General features: G+C 40.9%; 1 protein-coding gene across 1 annotated transcript in view; it reads left to right on the plus strand.

Annotated features, from left to right (window-relative positions):
* Nucleotides 1-21573, plus strand: part of ptprua (protein tyrosine phosphatase receptor type Ua) — a 203113-nt gene extending 181540 nt beyond the window's left edge. The window contains exons 25-31 of the mRNA XM_061092754.1: nucleotides 1558-1693; nucleotides 4011-4160; nucleotides 7708-8022; nucleotides 11829-11954; nucleotides 18953-19110; nucleotides 19818-19953; nucleotides 21511-21573. Coding sequence (XP_060948737.1) covers nucleotides 1558-1693; nucleotides 4011-4160; nucleotides 7708-8022; nucleotides 11829-11954; nucleotides 18953-19110; nucleotides 19818-19953; nucleotides 21511-21573 — 1084 coding nt within the window. The remainder of the gene's footprint in view (nucleotides 1-1557; nucleotides 1694-4010; nucleotides 4161-7707; nucleotides 8023-11828; nucleotides 11955-18952; nucleotides 19111-19817; nucleotides 19954-21510) is intronic.
* The last annotated feature ends 612 nt before the right edge of the window (nucleotides 21574-22185 follow it).

The raw sequence follows: 22185 nt of genomic DNA on the forward strand, positions 1-22185 counted from the left end.
GATGCACTGCTTCAAAACGTATTGTCCTGTCCATTTGGTTGTGTGTGTGGCCCTACTTTTATTCAAGGAAAAAACATTAGTCATACCAGAAACCCACACAGCAGACACACCCCCTGTGTGAACAACAGAAGCCTATGAGACACAGATCAGTGTGGCCCAGGCCTGGGAAAAGACTGAGAGTCACATCTTGTTATATATATATATATACAGGTTTAAAAAATATATTTTCCAACAGCGTAAATATACTTTGCTAACACACAAAGCTTTGAAGCAAACAGGTTGGGTGTGAACACTCCCCCCTTAACATTTTTTTTAGCCTGCATTTCAAAACCTACACTTCATTTAATGGGAACAGTGGCAGATCTAGGATATTTTTTAATATCAGGGGCCAAAAAGGGGCGACAATTTATACAGGAAAGAAAATGATATGTCCAACATTCATGCACAGCTCCTGATTCAGTAAGGTGCTGATTCTTTGTTTACTCTTAGCTCTAACACTTTGAACAAAGCCACATATCACTGAATATATTTTGTAAATTGTTCCATGCTGAAGCACATTGTGCATTAAGAAAAACGAATAGTGGACAAATTAGAAGATCGTCATCTTTATTGTTGTTAGGTATTCACCTTTTTTTTTTTTTTTTTAAAGGCTACTGACAGGACCACTTTCTGGGCCAATCGAATTTCAGCAGGAGCCATTTCCCCCTCTGGCCCAACCCCGTAATCAGACATGTTGATTGTGTCAAAATGTCAACTATAGGAACTATCTCCATCATTCTTGTATAGCTGTATAATTGCATTTTGACATTTCGCCATGACAACTGCATGTATAGACCGTAGACACGTGTCAGAAATGTTAGCACTATGAGTCAAACATGAATATGGGTAAATATCACAGGGACAATGAGATTTGCTGCTTATCTCTGTCATCCCGTTAAAGCTGTCTTGTGCAGCCGCCCTCTCACGATGGGATCTAATCCTGATTAAGCACCGGCCTGTTTGCATCTCAACATAAATGATGCGCTTGTTGAGCAGAGCTGATGTACTGCAGGGAGAATTGTTTTCCCTTTCGTTGAAAAAGCTATAGAAAAACTCCGGGAAGGCAGATGTGTTATTGAGGCATAAAGCATCCCAGTGCAGGCGCTCCGATGGGTTTTTAAAGCTAAAAAACCTTATCGGGAGGGTACTGAGGCGTTCACACACACACACACACACACACACACACACACACACACACACACACACACACACCTGCCTTTATAGCAGTGTTAGAGCCAGATCTGCATGGCTCAGGCTAGTATATAGGGCTCTTTTAAAACTCTTAGCACGCTCCAGCTACAAGGGTTTTAACTTTCAAACTTGAACTCCAATATGTGTTATGCTGCCAGAACACAATGGTCTTATATTCCCTCGATTTCTTTCCCCAACAAAGCTCCTTATTATACTTGACTTTTAGGCAGAGAATCTCAATCATTACCAAAGGCTCCCTGCCGAGACGTTTTCATTTCACTGATGTATTCACACCTATCGATGCCTCTCCTCTCTCCTCTCTACCAGTATGGGGGCAGGCAGGACCGGCTGCTACATTGTGCTGGACGTCATGCTGGATATGGCCGAGTGTGAAGGAGTGGTGGACATTTACAACTGTGTCAAGACCCTCTGCTCGCGGCGCATCAACATGATCCAGACTGAAGTGAGTAGGGGGGCGGTGGTGTGCTCAGAGAGGCTGGGTTGAACTTTTAAACTCACAGGTTTGATCTTCACAATATAACGCTTCTTTCTGGTGGTACTTATTTTTTTCATTTTTATATTTGAATATTACCAAACATGATTCCACTGGAATTTCAATATTTTCAGGCTAGAAAAGTCTCCAAACCAGTAATCCTTTGATCTCCACTTGGACTAAAGTAAAAGTATTGATATCACAATGTAAAAATACTAACAAACAAATTGAAGATAATCAGAATAGAAAAAAAGTCATATTATAAAGTTTTTATTCTGACATGTTATGAAGGACAGAAACTAAAAAATGCACCGGTTGTCCCTCAGACTTAAAGAAAAACAACCAAAACACACCTCCAGGTTTTTATTTAACTTCACTCACTGTAGGACATTTTTTTTGTCATAGTCTGACCCAGATAGCTCCACTCCAGTAGAAATTACCTAACCACATTTCCCTTTTATTTCTATTACGAATCTTTCCACAGAGGAATTTCTTCATACATCATTTATATAACTTTTTTTTTTTAAACAGCAAATGGATTTTTAAGGCTGTTGACAGTATTTTCTGGTTTATTTAGGGATTTAAAAAAAGTGATATCAGAAATCCCCTCTGTAAAAATCTTAAATAAACTCATATGAATATTAATTAATATTCAACTAGATAATGCATTATTAACATTCTTAGACACAAAATGTCAGGGAACCTGTAATTCAAAAATAAGTGGACAAAGTTAAGGTTCATGTAATTTCTAATACGCAACAGAGAATGAAAAGGAATAATACAATACAAATAACTCAGGATGAAATAAGCACATGTAGAAGACACTGACAAAGATGTCCACTGGCACAACAACGAGATCCTAGAGCTTTTAGCATTAAGGCCTGAAGCCGATGACATTTTTCCAGAATTCATTATGTATTATTATATATATTATTATATACATCAGTCTTTGTGGGATAGAAGACCAAAACAATGAGCTGAAAGCTTTCATCACTAGCTGACCCTACCACTGCGTGCTGTTTGGTTCTGGGCAGGCAGCACACTGTGGGTTCAGCAGAGTCCTCTCCAGCTGGAAGCAGGTTGTTAAGATCCGGAAGTTATTGGCCATAAAAGCAGAGAACTAAACCTCTGTGTAGTTTGTTCTTACATTGCACATCGTGGTTTGATTTGTTGTTAATATAAAACATTGGCGAGTGCAGCCTTAACTTTTAAATGGAGCAAGTAGTTAAACAACAAAACATCATATCTAAAACCATCATATATTATGTATGTAAAATAGTTAAACTGCTGCTAGAAACTATAGCTGTCCAGATAATGCAGCAGAGTAAAATATAAACATAATTTACTTCTGAGATATAGTGGAATAAAAGCATGATGTAGCAATAAATGCTTGAATATTAGAGTCCTAGCATGCACAGCTGAATATATTCAGATGTAAAGCTCTTCTAAAAATGTATTTGCTGTTTGACGGCCATTTAAAAAAAATCATTTATAAATGCAAATTATGTTTCAACATTCAATTTAGAAAAAGTCATATAAATGTGTGACAGTACTAACAATGTGATATTGAAAAGATTTAAAGACGACTTTACTTATTTTAATATGCAGATAAACACAATTGCGAGCACTTGCTGTGAACTCTCAGGCGTCCCGCACCAAACGCACCAGGGGGAGACAGTAATTACTGGAGTAAATAAAACGATTAAAAGTTGAGAAAGAGTTTGAAAACTCTTCTCTCATTAACACGGCTGGCAATACAGACGGTACAGTGAATACCCCAACAATGGCATTTATCTCCCTTTTAATTCCATCTATTCACCTTTCAGCGAGAGCATGTCTACAAGTCCAATGCATATCTCTGCAATTACAGATTGCACATTATAAATAAGTTGGAAGAGGGACAGTTTTATGCCTGTCATTTTTCAATGTATCCTCGCTTCTTTAATCTTTTGTTTAGTTGGATGTCAAAACAATTTCCATGGTTAATTGCATGGCTCATGATGTTATTCAGATATTGTGTGTGGGAAGTGTTTGGCTCCTCTGATGTACAATTTCTGCACTTGTTTATTTAATGTTTTTACCCTTTTAATAGAGGATTTTCTGCCCAGGAGTAGGCATGGCTGTATGAAAGATGTCTGACAGTTGTGACCATTAGTCAACATTCAGCAGCTGTAATTAAATGTTGCATTGTCCGTCACAAGTGGGCAATTAACAGTTGGGGAGAAACTGCTTGTGGGATTTTTTTTTTTGGGCCTTTGTAAATTTGTGAATGCTTCCTGTTGCTTAGGAACAGTACGTTTTCATCCACGACGCCATCCTGGAGGCCTGCCTGTGTGGAGAGACTGCCATCCCTGTAAATGAGTTCGCTCTCATCTTCAAAGAGATGCTGAAGGTTGACTCTCAGAGCAACACCTCGCAGCTCAGAGAGGAGTTCCAGGTAACACATGCACTAACACAGGATATCAATTCAAGTTGGTGTCAGTCACTGCGATTACATGTGTCCGATTGAAACCCGATTTCTGGCGTTGTCCGGTTTCAATCGAAGATCCATGTCATGTAACTCCGCAAATCTAGATTTCTTGTGTCCGACTGAAGTCGGATAACCACCCCCAGATAAGTAGATCGGATTTGGCCGTATATCGGACAACGCGCGCATGTAACTCTGGAAGCTAGACAACAACTGGAGCAGACGTCTTTGCGCATGCTTGAGATCCTGCCCCCCCTCCCCCCTCCCTCCTCCCTCCCTCCCTGGCCGTGACCCGGAAGTCGACACGTAGATAAAATGTCGCTGCCCGGTGCCGGCCGGCACTCGCCATTACCATTCTAATCAAATGCGCCGTTCGCATTCGCAGTACTCCTAGAAACATGCACAACATCATGTAGAGGGACGTAGCTTCACCTTGCTCTCCGTTCGTCATCTTTCTCGCATGCTGAGTTGAAGGCTGTTGTTGTTTATGGTTGCTAGTGGTGACGAGGTCAAGCGAAAATGGCTGAAATCGGGTTTCTGCCATCATGTAAACGTAGTGAGTGTCGGAACAATGTTTTTGACTGCTTGCGCTCCTTTCCTAACTAGTAAGATCACATTTGAGGCTAAATTTGGAAGGTTTCTTTCTGTGGTGGGTAAAACAAGTTAAATGTTCATGTGACATTTTCAGCAAAGCAGCACAAATTGGCCAGAACAACCAGCAAACTTTACTCTTCCACACGGTTTACGAAACGAACACAGGTGAAAGGCCTTTTTATGAGACATATCCCATGAGTCCTTGTTTGTTGCTGAATAAAGCTAAGGAGCTGAAATATTTGACAGCTTCATTCACAATATTGTGGTTAATGGGTTTATTACATAGACTATGCATAAAGATGGACGACTTTATTGCTTCCCAAAACATCTCTATCCCAAATGGGGGGAAACGTCATGATTGACAGCTGAGAGTATAATTTGTGATTGGCTGGGTGTGAGACCTTGATACCGCGGCTCCACCCCCTCCAGAGCTACTGCTCAGTCTCAGTATCCAGAATATTTCAGCTTCATTTCTGGATATTGGGAGGAAGTGGAGACTCGTCGTCTATCTTTCTATACAGTCGATGGTTTATTACAATATAAGAAGCAGTTTATCTGATTAAAGTGCAGGTTTTATCAACTTGTGGTACCTGTCCTAAAGAGGCTGCAGATAAGCTGTTGAGCTCTTCCTGACACGTTTACACTAATGTTCCTAAGATATCAATCGACAAACTGTCTCTTTATGAGGAAACTTTTTGCTCCCTTCAAGATTTATTTTCTAACGTGTCAGAGTCTGCTTTTTATTTCTATTCAATTTAATTTCATATATATATATATATATTCCACTGCTCCTACTTCAGGCTACAGAATTTAAGATTTGATATATAGTTTACTGTCCGATCTCTCTGCCACAGCGATACATAGCTGCACCATCATGCTTTAATTGCTCCCCCCACAATAGCAGTGGTCTTTTCATTATGGTGTGAATGACAGTGGAAAATTTAGCCACTGTTATTCTCTGATTACTTCATCTCATCTTTCATATGAGCTGTGTCCACTGCCATCAGAAACTTGCAGGAGCAGGCAAAGCTGACCAGCCACAGTCCTCATTGTCTCAATGTGCTTTCTCCTGTTTGTCACGTCACATGTTACATTTCTTTACTAACAGCTGTGCTGCTTACAGAGGAAAGATGAGAGGGGATCGCCAAAGTCTGATTCATAATTAGACTATCCAACTTCCTGAGGCTCACAGCTTCCAAACATGACTGGACAGATTCTAGAGCTTAAGTAATTTATCAGCCAACTATAATTATATAGTACATATATATTTATATATATGTATATATGTATATATACAGAAATATTTATATATATATATATATATAAAGAAATACATCTAAATTTCTATAATATCAATTATTTATTTGTTTCTGTCAAATGTAAACATCAATGTAAAGTATATTTTGTAAAATAAGTGTCGGAAAACATAAATGCTCATACATACTCATACTACTTCTCTGTAAAAAGCTCATCATTAAACGTAATATTATTTTATTCAGCATTTCTATTGAATTAACTTTACTATTACATAATTATTTAAAATAAGCTCTTTTTATTTCATTTTGGGAGTTGTCGCTTGACATACTTTACTAAGTGAAAAATAATCACTACACGTGCAGACACTTTAACTTATTTCCAGCTAATGTTTCCTCGCATCTAAGTCTTGACATAAATTTGCGATGGCATTTTTTCAATGTAACAACACACTCTACTATATTATGCTCTACTATACTTTACTATATATATCTAACTATAAATCAAACTTAAATGTCTGACAGCTCTGTTCTGTGCAGGTTGAATGCAATTGCCACATTTCTATTGAAGCAGTACCAGATTCCCGCCTCAGCTAATACCCCAAACTGACTTCATTCTTCTTTACTCTGCTGTAAATCTTGAAAATCACTCTGCATCAAAAGTCAAACTAATAATTATAAAAATGTCAGAGACTGCACTCAAGTCCTGTTATTTTATTTTTGCTGAAGCATTTCCACTGCTTGCCTCTTGTTTTTTTTGTCAAATAAATGATTGTCCATTTCACTACTAAACTCACTGATTGCTCCGACACATCTGTGATTCAGCCTGTGTCCTCCACATGAGAGCTTTTACATTTGGCTTCAGTCGACACACTGTGCTTCTGGTCTTTCAAGAGAAAAATCCTCTGCTTGTTAAAGATCTAATGAAATGAGAGTGACAGCCACCAAGGCCGAAGCTGCTCATCTATACAATGTTTCAGCATAAAAACCTCTGGGACATCTATGAAGGTGTTTGAGTGCTACTAAGAACATGTAGATGTCTTTTATGCAATAATGTTGCCTTCTCCCTGCGTTTGGTGACCTTTGGTCAGTGTAATTAGAAATCCTCCTCTCCACATGCTCCGGTGGAGCTCGTCCAGTCAGACCCACTCATATCTGCAGCTCGTAGCCTGGACTCACTTCACTCCAGCGACGAGCTCTATTCTATTAAATTTGTCTGAACCATTGGGGAGTTATTCACAATATGAAGCCAGTTGGATAATCAGTTCATTTCATTTCCATTGCTTCATAATGTGCTTATTCATAATGTCTGAGACTAAATGTGTTTTTATCCATTAAGCCTTGTGGGGGTTCGAACTGATAATAAATATGTTTTAAAGTTTCCCAGAGATAATTGGAGATAGTTCTGCTTGTCAAGTATTGACAGTCGAGCCGTCTGAGTCGGGAATATTTTCAGTGCCTCTGTCCATCTCTCTTTGATCCCATTTCGGTTCCGCTGCGCCTGTCTCCTCTTATCTCAATCTTTATTCTCACTCTTTCATTTTTATCTCTGCATCAAAAAATGTGAACTCATTCTCAAAACACACACAAGCCAGCCTTTCTAATTATTTTCCCTGAGTACTCTTGTCTTCTTCACTTTTCCGCTCCTCTTCCTCCTCCTCCCCCGCCAGACTCTGAATTCGGTGACTCCCCACCTGGACGTGGAGGAGTGCAGTGTCTCCCTGATGCCCAGGAACCGCGAGAAGAACCGCAGCATGGACGTGCTGCCGCCGGACCGCTCCCTGGCCTTCCTGGTCACCGCCGAGGGGGAGGGCAGCAACTACATCAACGCCGCGCTGGCCGACAGCTTCCTCAGGCCCGCCGCCTTCGTGGTGACGCCGCACCCGCTGCCCGGCACCACCACCGACTTCTGGAGGCTCCTGTACGACTACGGCTGCACCTCGGTGGTGATGCTGAACCAGCTGAACCAGTCCAACTCCGCCTGGGTGAGTAGAGACGCAGGGGGTCACAAAGCAGCTGGAGATTAAATTGTCTACACTTCAGCTGGAAGTACAAGTGATTTCATTACCGATCTCATTATGCTGAGCCCCGACTTCTTACTTCTCAGCTTGCCTCTTGTAGTTTTGCCACGGGTAACATTAAAACCCTTTGTGTGACAGCATCTTCATCACAGCTGGATTTCGATTGGTGCCCCACAGTGTCCATGTACTGTACTTACTCTCCAATAATACACGCAATGTTGGATTAGCACACGCTGTTCGAACATCTTAAAGCCTCATTTCTTAGGACCAAAAATAATCAAGACCTCAATGCCATTAGTTTAATTTAAAAATATTCAAATTAAATTCATGACATTTACTTTTGGGAAGCTTCCTCTGATTCTGTGCAGGGTCACAACAATGAGCCTGAACGTCACAATTTTTAAATCGAGGTTTAACTTCAAGATGGGGCAAAGGAAAACAAACACACTCATCCCTTTACTCGTCCTTCTGAAGCTCCATTGCACATTCATTCATTCATTATTTCGTTATCCTCTTTGGGTTAGCATGTGGTGCTTCAGCAAACACTTGGGAGCACTACTGTGAAAAGGATTGTGGTAATAACGTCCTGTGAGATAGCAGTGTTAGCATTTCCTTCAGCTAACCGTGGTTATTATATTCAGACACAGTAATGTCAGTTTACGTTATCTGAGGCCAGGTAAGGTGATCTTTGCTCCCTAGGAGAAGACAGATGAATGATTACAATATCTCGTTTGAAATGTAAAAAGTGATGTTTGACGTCTTATTAAAAATCGTACCAGCAAGAGGGTTAGTGTACCAACAACATGTACTGTTTGACTGTTTCCCACTACTGTCCTGTACACAAGCACAGATACGTGCTGTTCCTGTTATCCAGCTTTCTGTGTCTACGAATACTGAGTAAGGGCTGAATATTCAAACCCAATTTTTATCCCAGCACACGCACAGAATGTACAGCTAGTGGACCTTGACGGGATATTTGTCGAATTTGACCAGAAGTGTATTGGATTAAAATGGCTTACCCCACCTTTAACTACGAGAGGTGATTTCAGATCCCCAGCAGCTTCTTCCGTGAGAATTGTACATTAGGCTTTAGACTACCTAAAGAAGATGTGAGGAATGTAGAGTGTCAGGACCAATTTCCCACCACTTCCAAACACTATGAGGCAAAGTGAAAGTTCAAGACCAGAGCAAAAGTGTATGGGGAAAAGCTTTGTAAACCAAGAAGGTCTCAGCCTCGCTCTTAAGGCCTGTTCACTTATAGCCAGCAAACTCTCCAGCGAAGAGCAATTCCTCTTCACTTAGTAATCTAAGCAGTGCCTTTTAAATCCTTATATTCTTAAAGATGAGGAAACTATAGGAGCCCAAATACCCTGAACTGCTGCGAGTAAAAAGCTGCTGTGAGTCTGAGTCCACAGGACCTTGAAGCCACCACTGCTGCACAAAGAGCCCTTCACCTGTTATTCAAGTTCAGGAGAGCTTTACTGAGTACATAACATTTTTACTAAGTAAGTCAAAAAAATCAGTTCCCTGTGTGGTTGAGTCCCAGCCGCTGTTGCTACAGAAGCACTGGTTTAGTCAAATTGTATTAATATTGAAAGTATGATTTATCCAAATTTGACATTTTTCTTCCTTGGGCCATTATTAATAAACGTGTCTAGTGCAAATTCGATAAGATCAACGATTCCCAAGATACAGATACACATACAGACAGACAGTATCCAGCAATCTGTGGCATTGTGTGTTCTTGGTTAGATTCCTGGTTCACCTGACGCCTTTTTGTGTAGAGTTTGCGTGTTCTCCTCATGTGTGTTTGTTGATTAACTCACCACTATGCAGATGGAGGGGTGTATAAAGTGTTTAAGTCCTCAAAACACTTTTGGAGTCTCAGGGCTAAACAGCAGCCAAATCCAATACAGTTGAAGTAACTGGCGCACACGTTTTAAAACTACAAGGTGTGAATGTGGCTCCAGAAGAGGATTTCAGAGAATGTTTGGGCAAAAAACAAGGTATAAATGATGCCTTTTCGAGTCTAATTTTAATTTTGGGTCTTACTGAAACTTGGATGACACCACAGTAGCAGAATAGAAGCATGTTGTGTTTTTTTTGTTTTTTTTTATGCGGACTCTAACGCTTCAACCAACCCTCCACTGGCTTATTGGTGAATAGAGATTTTTCTGTGAACTATCACTTAAAGAAGTGTGGAAAAGAAATAAACAGTATTTACACTGGTTTCCAGCTATACATATATACTGGAAATGACACATGTAAGTTATCATGACATCGTGGCAACATGTCTTCTTCAAAATGTTTTCTACCCTCCTACTGAGATTGTACAGGGAATCCTGTCTGTAAAAGTCAAGCATGTGAAATGGCTGCAATTATTTATCTCTTCTTTTTTTTTCAGTCGAGACTTTTATTATGTTGTGAGTAATCAATTTGCTGGCTAGGTTATGAAATGTCAGCAGTCTTAAGATTGCTCCGACCAGCTGTTCAGAACACAGGGACAGTAAAATACAGTGATATATAAGCAGAAAAAAGCAGTAAAATCATCACATTGGAAAAGGTAGAGAACAAATGTTTGGCCTCATGTTTTATAAATACCCTCCAAAGTTTTCTACTTTCAAATTAAGGCAAAACACCACAAATATTCTTCCCTAAAATGTTCTACCTTGTTTTTGAAATTGGCCACTTTCTGAATTCATAAATAAAGATGACTGTTCCCACTGTCATTCCTCATGGTTTAACATGGACAGTAGCCATGACAACATGTCATCCCTCTTCATCTTCAGATAAGACATGTCACACAGCGCAGTGACGACGGGTCATCACATGTCTGGCCTTCCACTGGTGCTCCGCCAACAAGCGTCTACCCTGCGTGCAGCACGCCTGTTTAATTTGCACGGGTCTGTCACGGAATTAACATGTTCTTATCTCTCCCCTCCATGTTTGCTCATGCGTGGGTTCGCTCTGTCATCTCCTGATTGCCGCTCGACCACCGTGTCATGCCGGATTCCCGCTCGACATTTCCAACATGCCCGTCAGCTGCATCCTGTCCTTCATCCTCTGTCACTTTCTTTTTTGTCCCTCCTCGTCTCTGGCTGCCAGTGGATTAACAGTGCATCCCTCTGTCGTGCACACACTCACTTTGCCCTCCTGAGTTGGGGCTGCCAGTCACCTGTCTTTATGTATAAATATTTATCTCCCCTCCTGCCCAATGTCACCTGTTAATACCCTTCTGTCATTGTGAATCGCCATTATCGCTCCTTACTCCAGGGTTTCCCGTCAACGCCAAAGTCACCGCAGACCGCGATACGGTTGTCATCGCCGCTCCCCTGTGCTTTTGGCCCCACTCCTAATGGTATCTTTGAAGCAGCGGTGATAGGACACTTTGGCTGTTTTTTGAAAAGCAACCTCTCGACTAACTTCCTGTTTATCTCTGCAGGCACAGCCAAGGTCTCCTACCCCATTAATTTATAATGCACTAATGGTAATGATTCCACCTCATGAATAATTCAGGCTAGGTGACCACGACTTATGTGAGGGATTCTTCGAGGCTCCAAGCAGGTTGTTTTTTGCTCATTTAATTTACGGCTGGCTATTTGTAGGTAATCATTGTAATTTAAGCTAATTGTCTGCGCTGTCAATACTCAGGTGTCTTGTTACTGGGCTTCACAATCACTGGCTGCTGACATAATGATTTGTCCTGCCTCAAGCATGCGTGGGCTAATGACCTCCTATTCCCCCCCCTTCCTCCTCTTGCTCTTCCTCAGCCGTGTCTGCAGTATTGGCCTGAGCCGGGGCTGCAGCAGTTTGGTCCCATGACGGTGGAGCTTCTGTCCAGGACAGCCGACGACGACGTGATCATCCGTCTCTTCGGGGTTCAGAACATCACCAGGGTAGGTGTCACAGACCCACAGTGGGAAAAAGCAGAGTCTCGTTTTCTTATTTACAAAGAGATACTTGTTTTTTTGTTGTGTTATTGATAATTTATTTTAAAAAACAAAAAAAATGTTTCCCTCGACCAACACTCACATGTTTTTAGACATTTTTTAAATTAAAATATTTATATTAATTCACATTGCATGTCAGGACAAAATCCAAGCTGTGAAGTCCAGGAAACTTTCTGAACACTGTGAAAAATAATTGTGATGAGGCACATAGGAGAATGAGGGTTTAAATCAATTTCTCAAGCTTTGGGTGTTTGAAGGAGCAAAGTGGTCTTGATAACCGTGAAATGGAAGAAGTTTGGAGTTTCAGGAGTCTCTTCATTGTGATCCTGCCAAATCGAGTAACTTGGCAGGAAGGGTCTTGGTCAGGGGGGTGGCAACTCTGACAAAGAGAGCTTCAGGTTCTCTGCAGAGACCTTGTAAGGATCATTGAATATTGTTGATCACTGTCACCTTCAATTGTAGCAGAGAGTCTGAGTTAACATCAAACTAATATGTATCCTCAGCAACAGGTGTAAAACCCTGACATGGTATAGGGACATTGAGCAAAAAACGTTTGTGTCAAGTGTCTGCGTGAATTGCTCCTCTTCTTCACTTCTTCTTCAGTCTCTCCAGTGTCTCCTCTTTCACACTCCTCATCGCCGCTCTCCTCTTCTCTTCTGCTCTCTCCTGTCCTGCTCGGGAAGAGGAAATCAGTATAATCTGAACAAATATCAACATCTTAAACTATAAATTGAACAGACCAACCAATATCAGATAATACAAAAGAAAACCATTAACGCACTATTCAACAAAATGGACTAAATAGTCATTAATGTGCATTGTTACTCTGTCAGGGAGGTTATGTTTTCACCCCTTTGCGTTTGTTGGTCTGTTTGTATATTTGTTTCTATTAAGCAAGATTACTCAATAAATGGATGTGATATCTGAATTTGTGTGTGGATCTGAATCAGACAGTGGATCCAGGAACAGTTTTCACTTTCTTTAACATGACGTGATATGGTGTTTTTCAACATTTTTATAGTTTTCTTCAGAATTCATGGATCTTGATGGCAAAAATCAGGCCTGTTTATAGATCTATATGTCAGTAAAATTTGCAGCTTGATTGAATTTAGGGAACTGTTGGGCCTTGGCGGAGGTATCTGCTCTTCTGGGTATAGTTCAGTTCCATATGATTTGACAGTCACACATCACAGCAACTCTACATGATGCACCTACAGGCCAATATTTAATGCTGCATCAAATTAACAGACATCAGCATTTTATTGTTATTGATAAATCTGAGCTGTGAAAACATCTGTCTTCCATAACATCATCTGACCTCAGCCTTTCCTCTTTGTTGCTCTCGCTGCTCTTTCTGTCTCTCCCCCTTTCTCGTATCCGTCCGTTAATGCTGTCGGTCTGTCTCTTCCCTGTATCATCCCCGTCCATACCTCTGCTTTGTTATCTGTTGGTGTCTCTGTCCTTTCATGTCATGCCGTAACATCTTCAAAATCTCCATTCCTCTGTTGCACTGTATCTCCTCTCCTCTCCTTTGTAGTGTTGTGTGCAAATATATTCTATTTTATTAAACTCTACATTTCATTGGGGAAATGACTCAAAACAGACTCAAATCACGTTGTTTTTCTACTAAATAAGTAATATCCTGTGGTTTGACAGAGTAATTGACTCGTTCAATAATATAAATATTATAATAATGACACAAATAATAATAATCGCAGTAATTAAAGCTTGACATTTCGGCTGCCTGTCACACGCTGGTGTGCCTTTAAACCTGTCATTCATGATGCCCTAACAAGGTTATTTATGATGATTTACACACATTAGCATTAATCAAATGTGAAGGTGCGTCTCAGAAATCTTTTATAAAGGGTGTAATCATGTCAGGCAACAAGCTAGACGAGTTGTTGCTGTAGCTTCTGAGCTCCTCTATTTGACAGACCTGAGCCTGTAGACGAGGCAGAGGTCCTTGCCGTGTTTCTGACTCATCTGCTTCCACGGCAACGGATTTAGCTCACTCCACCTCCTCTGGCATTTCCTGGTCACACAAAATCTGCATGTGTCAAATAGTAGATCTTTTGCTTTTGTTTTAATTAGTGACATCATTTTTCTTTTGAGGGCTTACAAAGGGCTTTTCATAAATCATGCGGGCCTGTAACGTCAGCCGCCCACGCCTATTGATGCCAATGCTCTGCAAAGATGGGAGAGACCCGTTGGAGGAACAACCATCTCAGCAACAGTCCATCAATCAGGCCTTTATGGTCGGTGGAAGCCACTTTGATTAAAAGGAATAAGACAGCCCTCTTGGAGTTTGCCAAACAGAATATAAAGGGCTCTGAGAGCGTGTGGGGGGAAAAAATGCTCTGGTCTGATGAGACAAAAATTGAAGCTGAAGATGATTCACAGATGCTTCCCATCTGATCTGACGCCGCTGGAGAGAATCAGCCTGGAAGAATGACATCAAGTACTCTGATCCAAGTGTGTGAAGCTTGTAGGGACGTCTTCAAGAATTCCTCGAGTTGGAATTGCTTCTGCAATGTTTTTTTTGTATTTTTTATTTCAAGTTTTGATACTTTTGCAAATATTTATAAAAGCCTATTTTCACCATGTCATCATGCGTTGTGGAGTGTATATTGCACCCAATTTTTTCAGAGGCCACGGCAAAACCCACAGATAAGCCAACCATTTGTGGCACATTCTGATGGGGTACAGTGGAGAAAGCCATTGCAGAATTTCTTCTTCTGTTCAATGAGCTTCTCAACCCTGATTGGGAGAATGGTGATTAAGAGGTAGGGATGATGCCATTCCTTAGGATCCCCTAGCCAAGGATATGGTGGATTAAGCCATTTTTTCCCCTTCCTGTCCAGTTGAAGCCGATAGTTCCAGTAGCGGGTCGGCTCAACCCTTCCTCACAGCTCCCATGGTTTATCTGTTCAAAGTGTTCAGTGTGATAGTGAGCAGCAGTTGTGTTATGGATTGGTTCACATGACAGAATGATAAAGGAGAAGAGGGATTTATATAATGGAAAAAAGTACACGTTGAAAAGGTTCACCGTGATGGAAAAGCACAGGTTTCCTCAGTTCCCCCAGTTAAGATCAGTTCAGAGTGAAGAGGGAATCTTTGATACATTTCTGCCTGATTGTTCACTGATTGTGAAGCCATAGCTTGCACCAGCAACCTTTCATAGTATTCCAATAAAAAAGTCACTGTTGCAGTCAAGCTGAATGCCTGATAGTGAGGGAAAATTAAAGAGTGTAAAGCAAACTGATGCCTCAAGACAGCTCGGCTGCTCCAGGCTTGAGAATCAAGCCCCAGGCCCCTTAGTTACCAAAGCAGAAGAGTTGTGCTCATACAAAGTTGGACCCTGTACGTTGATAACATTGTCCAGAAATTACAGGCTTCAGTTTGATATGAAACCACCAAGTTTTGATGGTGTGGTGTTTACAGAGGCTGTACGGGGGGCCACAAGGGCATTGGAGAGCAAAGCATCTTCTGTTTTAAGCCTTAAGGCAACTCCAATTGTGCCAGAGGCTGTCATCAAGAACAAACTCCTGGTATTTCCTTATCCTAAGAAAAGGAAGTTCAATACTTACCGTTCAGGATTTTTGTTTTCTTAGAATCCACAATGCTCACACACAATGCTCTGTTCCACTAAGTTTGACCAGGCAACCTGGTTCACAATTCAAATCTGCAAGATGCCTACTTTCAAAGTATATTTTGTATCCAGGGGACAGAGAATTTTGCTCTTTAGGGAGTAGCCTCTGAAGTGTACCAAAGCAGCTCTGAATCCTGTACGAGCTACCAGGCTCAGGATTTTGCATATTTGGAAGATTTTGTCCTTTGTGCTCCCAGCCCGGATGAAGCTGAGAGAGACATTCATGAGTTACAATGCTGCCTGTGGCTGGATTGACAATGATTCAGTTTTCCACTCGGAGTGTAGAATATTTGAGTCTCAAAATAGATTTTGTTTAGTTTTTTGAGGGGAGAAACTTTGCCAACACCATCTGTGTTTTACCAACTTCTTCCAAGCTTGCAGACTGGGTGATGACCACATGCGCTATAGCGAAATACTAAGCAAGATTCAAAGGGTGGGTTTGGTTACTTGGGTAACCTCAGGGCTCTGGTAGTTGAGGGAGACATCTCATAGATTTTCCTTTCTTGTATGTGCTCGGCGATTGCCTACCATGTAGGGTTCGATAGGTGGTTCGTTTTTAAGGTGGGACTGGCTGGACAATACAACTTGAGCTGTTTTCAGATATGAACTCTGGTCCAGACAGTTTGCTTTTCACATATTAACAACGCAGCAGAAGATTCTCAGATGTGTTTGCAAGGGTTTTTGTATAGAGCACAATGACACCAGTGTCGCCCTCTTGTCACCAAAAGGTCAGGCAACATCTATGTGTATGGCACCGCTTTTTCAGAGATATTCATTTTATTTTATTTTTCATTCCTGTAGTGCATTAGAAAGATCATCACTTGCTCATGTTGACCCCTGCGGCATAGTTTTCTTTCCAGATTTCTTACCAGAGGTCTGCCAGGAGAAACTCCAGAAAAAGTCTGGAGCCTCTGGTCTGCTCTGACAGAAGTGGTGGTGGTGGAGCTTCGCTGATTGCTCACTCGTTTAGTTTAAAATGTTCTTTTGTTTGTTTTGTCTATTTCCTCCACATCGACCTACCCTATTTTCTCTGTCTGTATGTAGTTGCTGTCATCTTGTTCTCTGCACATTAACAAACCAAAATCGAACTAAATCATTATTTCCTTGAAAGTTAAGTTTGATGTCAGTTAACAATAATGGCAAAATCACCCTTTAAATATAGAATTTATTTATGTATTTATTTTTTCTATACAATGAAATGCTTTTATTTAATATTTGTTATAGACAAAAAACCTCTGCTCAAGCTCTGCCTCAGCGAAAGGCTGTTCCAGCTCTGTATTGCTGTGGGAGGCATTTTTCTGGCACTGAATCAATTCATTTATTTTTAAGAGGGTTAATGAAGCCTGATGCCTATTTAATGATTCTGAATGGTGACCTACGTCCCATCTGGCATTTGTTGTTCCCAGCGGTCAGAATGATTTGCAGCGTAATAATCCTACTTTCAACAAAGCAACTGTACCAACAACATGATAATGTAATTAGCCGCATGTACTATAATATCAAGACCTGTTTTATAAGCAATCATGTGATAATGAAACAAACGGGACCTCTGTTATATCCCATATCTCAGTATCGCCTTTGTGTTACTGAATTTGTGTGTGTGTGTGTTTGTGTGTGTCCATGTGTTTATACACCCATGTCTGGTTGGTGTCTGGAAAATTGTGTCCTAGTCCAGCTACCATGCTACACTTTGTTGACACTTCCAGCTCCCATCCTTTGACCTCAGTCAACAGTCTCCTGTCTGTGTTTGCAGCAGCCAGTCAAACAGAGGTGTCCTTGTCATTGAGCCCCCTTTAGCTAAAAAAAACCTCCTGTGACACACTCTCTCCACTCAGATCTGCAGCAAACAGCTTTTTTAAAAACTCAATCAAGAGACTAAGCAGCCAGATGTGGTTCTCAGGAGTTAGTGTTGACCAAACCAGCAAGAAAGGGAGTGAATATTGAATTTTCTTTTATCTGGTAACCATAGATACAGCACCATATTTGCAGAATGTGAATATAAGAAACAGCTAAAGGCTCATTTATTTAGTCTTAATACACAAAAAGCAATGCAGACATCAGTCTTTTTCAAACCATATACCATCATACCTTTACTTCCTGTACGTTTGCATGATTATTAAGCCAAACATCCACTGGAGGGCAGCGTGGTGTGGAGGAGGTTGTGATAATGTACCTCTTAAGAATACGGTCAAAGTGGCTGCTTGTCCCTTTTCCCAGGCAAAGTAACATGTTATAGAGGCCTTTAGTTTCTTACCAACTCACCAAGTGTATTCCTCATGTCCTAAGATAGTCTTCTTGAGTAATTAGCTTCACTAAACCCCCCATGATTTCCTGTGGTGGCGCTCTGTTTCTTCCCCTTCGGCCATATCTGCAAGCTTTCAGAAGATGTGCACAAACATGGACAAAATGAATGTGAATGAGTACGGACAGAAAGCGATGTCTGTTTCTTTTACATATCTAATGTTGAGCATTAATGAGGCTTAACACATTTTAAAATCTTGAGTTTTTATAGCTAAATGTGTTTAAAGCGGGATGCACCGCCCCCATGTGGCCAAAAAGTCTGTGATTGCGACATACTGCGTCAGTATGGGAATAAATTGCCTAGAAAATCAAAATTACAAACACATAAAAAAAATGGAATAAGGAAAAAGGAGATTCCGTATGTCGTAGTGAATCTCTAGTAGAATGAAAATGTGAAAGGTCCTCTCTGGAGCCAATATTTGGTTTGACCCTTCTTGGCCACTGTAGTAGACATACTCCCGATGTAGATATGAAAGGTCATTCCAACCTAACAAATTCAAGAAGATCTATATATTGTATTTCATAACCCTCTAAATCCTACTCACTGGATTTTGCATATAATAAAATTAAAAGATTGAATGTGTTGTTTTGTTTTTCAAAAGGTGATAGAACATCTCTTTATTATGTTTTTTTTCTCTATTGTTTTTCACAAATTGTTGCATCTTGGTAAAGAAGCAGTTTACGATGATGTCATTTGATAATTTTGATAATATCTCATTTTAATGTGTCCGGTTCCAGTGAACTGTGTCTGCTACACACTGTGGCTTTAACAGCCCATTATAAGTAAAGAACAGATGCTGCACCATTGCACTGGACCAGGTTTGAAGTGTTGACAGAATGCCCTCTGGCTCATAAGCAGATAGAGGTTTTAATGAGTTCGTGAAGTGCAGAGCTTGTGCAACGAGTTCAAAGCATATTCACCGAAATATATTGTTAAAAAAACAAGACCCTTCTCACTTTGGTGTCCCCTTTACTTTCTGTGACTCCACAGATTCAGGAAGGCCAGCTGGTGGTGCGTCACTTCCAGTTCCTGCGCTGGTCCCCCTACCGCGACGTGCCCGACTCCAAGAAGGCCTTCCTCAGCCTTTTGGCTCAGGTTCACAACTGGCAGAGGGAGTGTGGAGAAGGACGCACCATTGTCCACTGTCTGTAAGTCTGCGGAACATTTGCTTGCATCCTACTTATGTGTTTGAATAGCCAATACCGTAATAGGCTGCTGTTTTCAGTGCGTTTATGTAATTTCCAACGTTTAAAAAAAAAAAGTTTTATAAATTCAACAGCTTCTCATGAATTGTATTCTTGTCTGGAAAATCTTTAAAACTGAAAGTAGACTGTGCTCGTATAAGATGCCGGAATGCATTCATATCATTCACTTTGGTGCTGTTATTTTAAACCGATCATGGTCACTCTTGAAAAAAGAACATGGTTTTGAGAGTTTTTAAATCTCATCATCTCTGTTTTACAGAGGGCAAATGAGCAATAAGTGTTTGTGTCATTAGCTGAGCTGCTTGATTTGCATTGTCTGTCTTCCATAACATTTGTCTTACAACTCCATGTCAGGGCCTTTTGATCTCTGGAGCTCAGCCTTTGTGTCAGACATCTCATATCTGATTAATTCCCAGTCCTGTATTTTAATGACAACCTTACTCAGACATTCATCGTGAAATTCAGTTGGCCTTTTTCTGACAGCGCGCTTGATCCTTGCTCAGTCAAACTGTGACATTTCACTCTGAAGCCTCCCTCTGAGAGGCTTTCTGAGCTGCTGCGCACATCTATATCAGGTCACTCACGTCTTTTTCTCTGCTTCTCTTCTGTTTGTTTGTCTTTGTCTGTCTTCATTTCTTCTCCTGGTGCAGGAATGGCGGCGGCCGAAGTGGTACTTTCTGTGCCTGCACCATGATCCTGGAGATGATTCGTCACCACAGCGTGTCAGACGTGTTCTTTGCTGCCAAAACACTGCGCAATTCTAAGCCGAACATGGTGGAGACAATGGTGAGCAAGTGGGCATTTTATCTCAACATATTGAAAAGAACCTATGCTCTTACCTCATTCCAGACAAGACTGTCAGGGAAGCTATCTGTATTATTCAACATCCATTTTGAAAGAATCCTATAAAGGGATATTTTCCACTCTAAATGTTTTAAATGAATTGGAATTACATTTTTTATGCAGTGTGTTGCATACGGAGCTTAAGCAAAGGAGTGGGTGGGCGAAAATTTGATATTTGTTTGGGAACCTCAGGTTTTTGTGTTTGCTCCTTTTAAGATTCAAAAAGCGAGGCCTTCTTCTTCCTCGATCCATTATTTAGCAGTGACATTCAGCCCTCTTACATTGTGAAGGAGACAGCGTTACCAATCTCTCCGCCCACAGTCACCTCAACAGACCACGATGCAGTGCAGCTGCATAACAGACATGGTGGATTTTGAGTGGGGGGGAGATCAGGCAAATACTATAAACATTGGATGAATCATCACAGTCATGTCCCTGACTGTTCATGGCCTTGATTTATCTCGCAAACATGTGATGTTAAGTTTTGAGGACTCTTAAGACTTCAAAGCATCATCAGATAGGATCTGATAGGCCTGCCTGTTTAGAACGCTCTGTTCTTTAGTCAGAGTTAATGCTGCTGAGCTGCTTCAGAATTGTTCCTCGCCATTAGGGAGTCCTCCTCAAACTGCTCTACAATCTAGTGTCCCCTTTTTATGCCTTTTATAAAAGAGATTTTTATGAACAATATATGGTGCCGAGGGAAGTTAGAAAACTGGTTTACCTGGTTTATCTGCAATGAAGAATATATATATCATAAACTTATAATATATATATCATAAAATGAAACTGAATTTTCTTTTTTACTGTTCACATGTGTGGTTTATATATGTTTGAATTATTTACTAAACTGTTGTTATGGTTCATAAATGCATGTTGACTATTTGGGAGGTCTGTTAAACAACCGACACAATCTTCTGACCCAAATCCGCAACTTTTCAGAATAAAGCTTGATTAAAAACATTGCAGCAACAAAACAAATATTGCGCTCTTACTTTAAAGTCAAACTTCCAAACCTAAAGTGATTCTATGAACGTTGTTACCATAACGGAGATCGGCACAAATCACTGGTCAGTCTGTCTGTATCTCAGTCTGATATTATCAAATAAAAAATTATTATCATGAAAATTATCAAGATGTAGAGGATAGGTTCTCAGTCTGCATGCTGACTGTCAGAGCACTGCCCCGCCCCTTCTGACCTCTACAGAGCACTGATCACCTGTTAAAGCTTTATTTCTATTAAAGTTACCGCTTCACCATCACATCAAACTCGGCACTACACTTTCTTAGGAAATTTACAAAGATATTCCAAGTGAGACGCTAATAAGATGAACTGTTGTGGGGATATGCATTCCACAGACAGACAGATGTTTGTTGAATTAGTAGGTAGATAAACATTGCTGGATCAGTAACTCATGTAATTCATTACTGCAAATGATTTACTCTTATTGTGATAAACCCACCCTGTGAATTTTGGAAACTGAACCTCTGTTGTGTTCCTAGGAGCAGTACCGCTTCTGCTATGACCTGGCCCAGGAGTACCTGGACTGCTTGGAGGTCAGATAGCACTGATCCCTCTCTCCTGGTTCCTCCTCAAGGAGAAGGTGTGCTGCCGGGATCCTGCATCTTGGATTTCTGCTCCCGGCTCCTGAGTCCGTGTATACAGCTCTGGTCGTTTTCTTTGCCATGCTTGGATGAAATGTCGTTTGCCATAAAGACTTGACTGAAAATGCTCACTGGACAACTTGTAACATACTACTGACACACGCCCTATTGGCTTTCCCTCGGCGCTCTGATCCCACGTGAACTGTTTTGTGCCACCTAACACCTTCAAAACCAGAGGACACTAACAGAGGAGTGGAGTTCATTTTGTATGTGACCACTGTCTAGGCAGCCGGACCACCTGTTGTACACCTCGACGACGGGATTCAAAGAGCTCCGCTGTTTCCTGCCTTACTATAAACAAACACTGAAAGAGAACTACAGTTGATGCCAACCACTGGGTGATGTTTTGTGTTTGTTTGTAACACTGTAAATGGTGCAATCTGCTGTTGGTAAGCATCCCATGTCGTGCTGTACTATATTTGAACTTTGCCGGGGGTGAGACTGAGGATTGAAGGTTTAGCTGAGGGAGGGAAGGAAAGAAGTCGTCACATGCGATGGACATATCTGTACAGT

Source organism: Limanda limanda, chromosome 19 (assembly GCF_963576545.1).
Source record: "Limanda limanda chromosome 19, fLimLim1.1, whole genome shotgun sequence".
NCBI lineage: Eukaryota > Metazoa > Chordata > Actinopteri > Pleuronectiformes > Pleuronectidae > Limanda > Limanda limanda.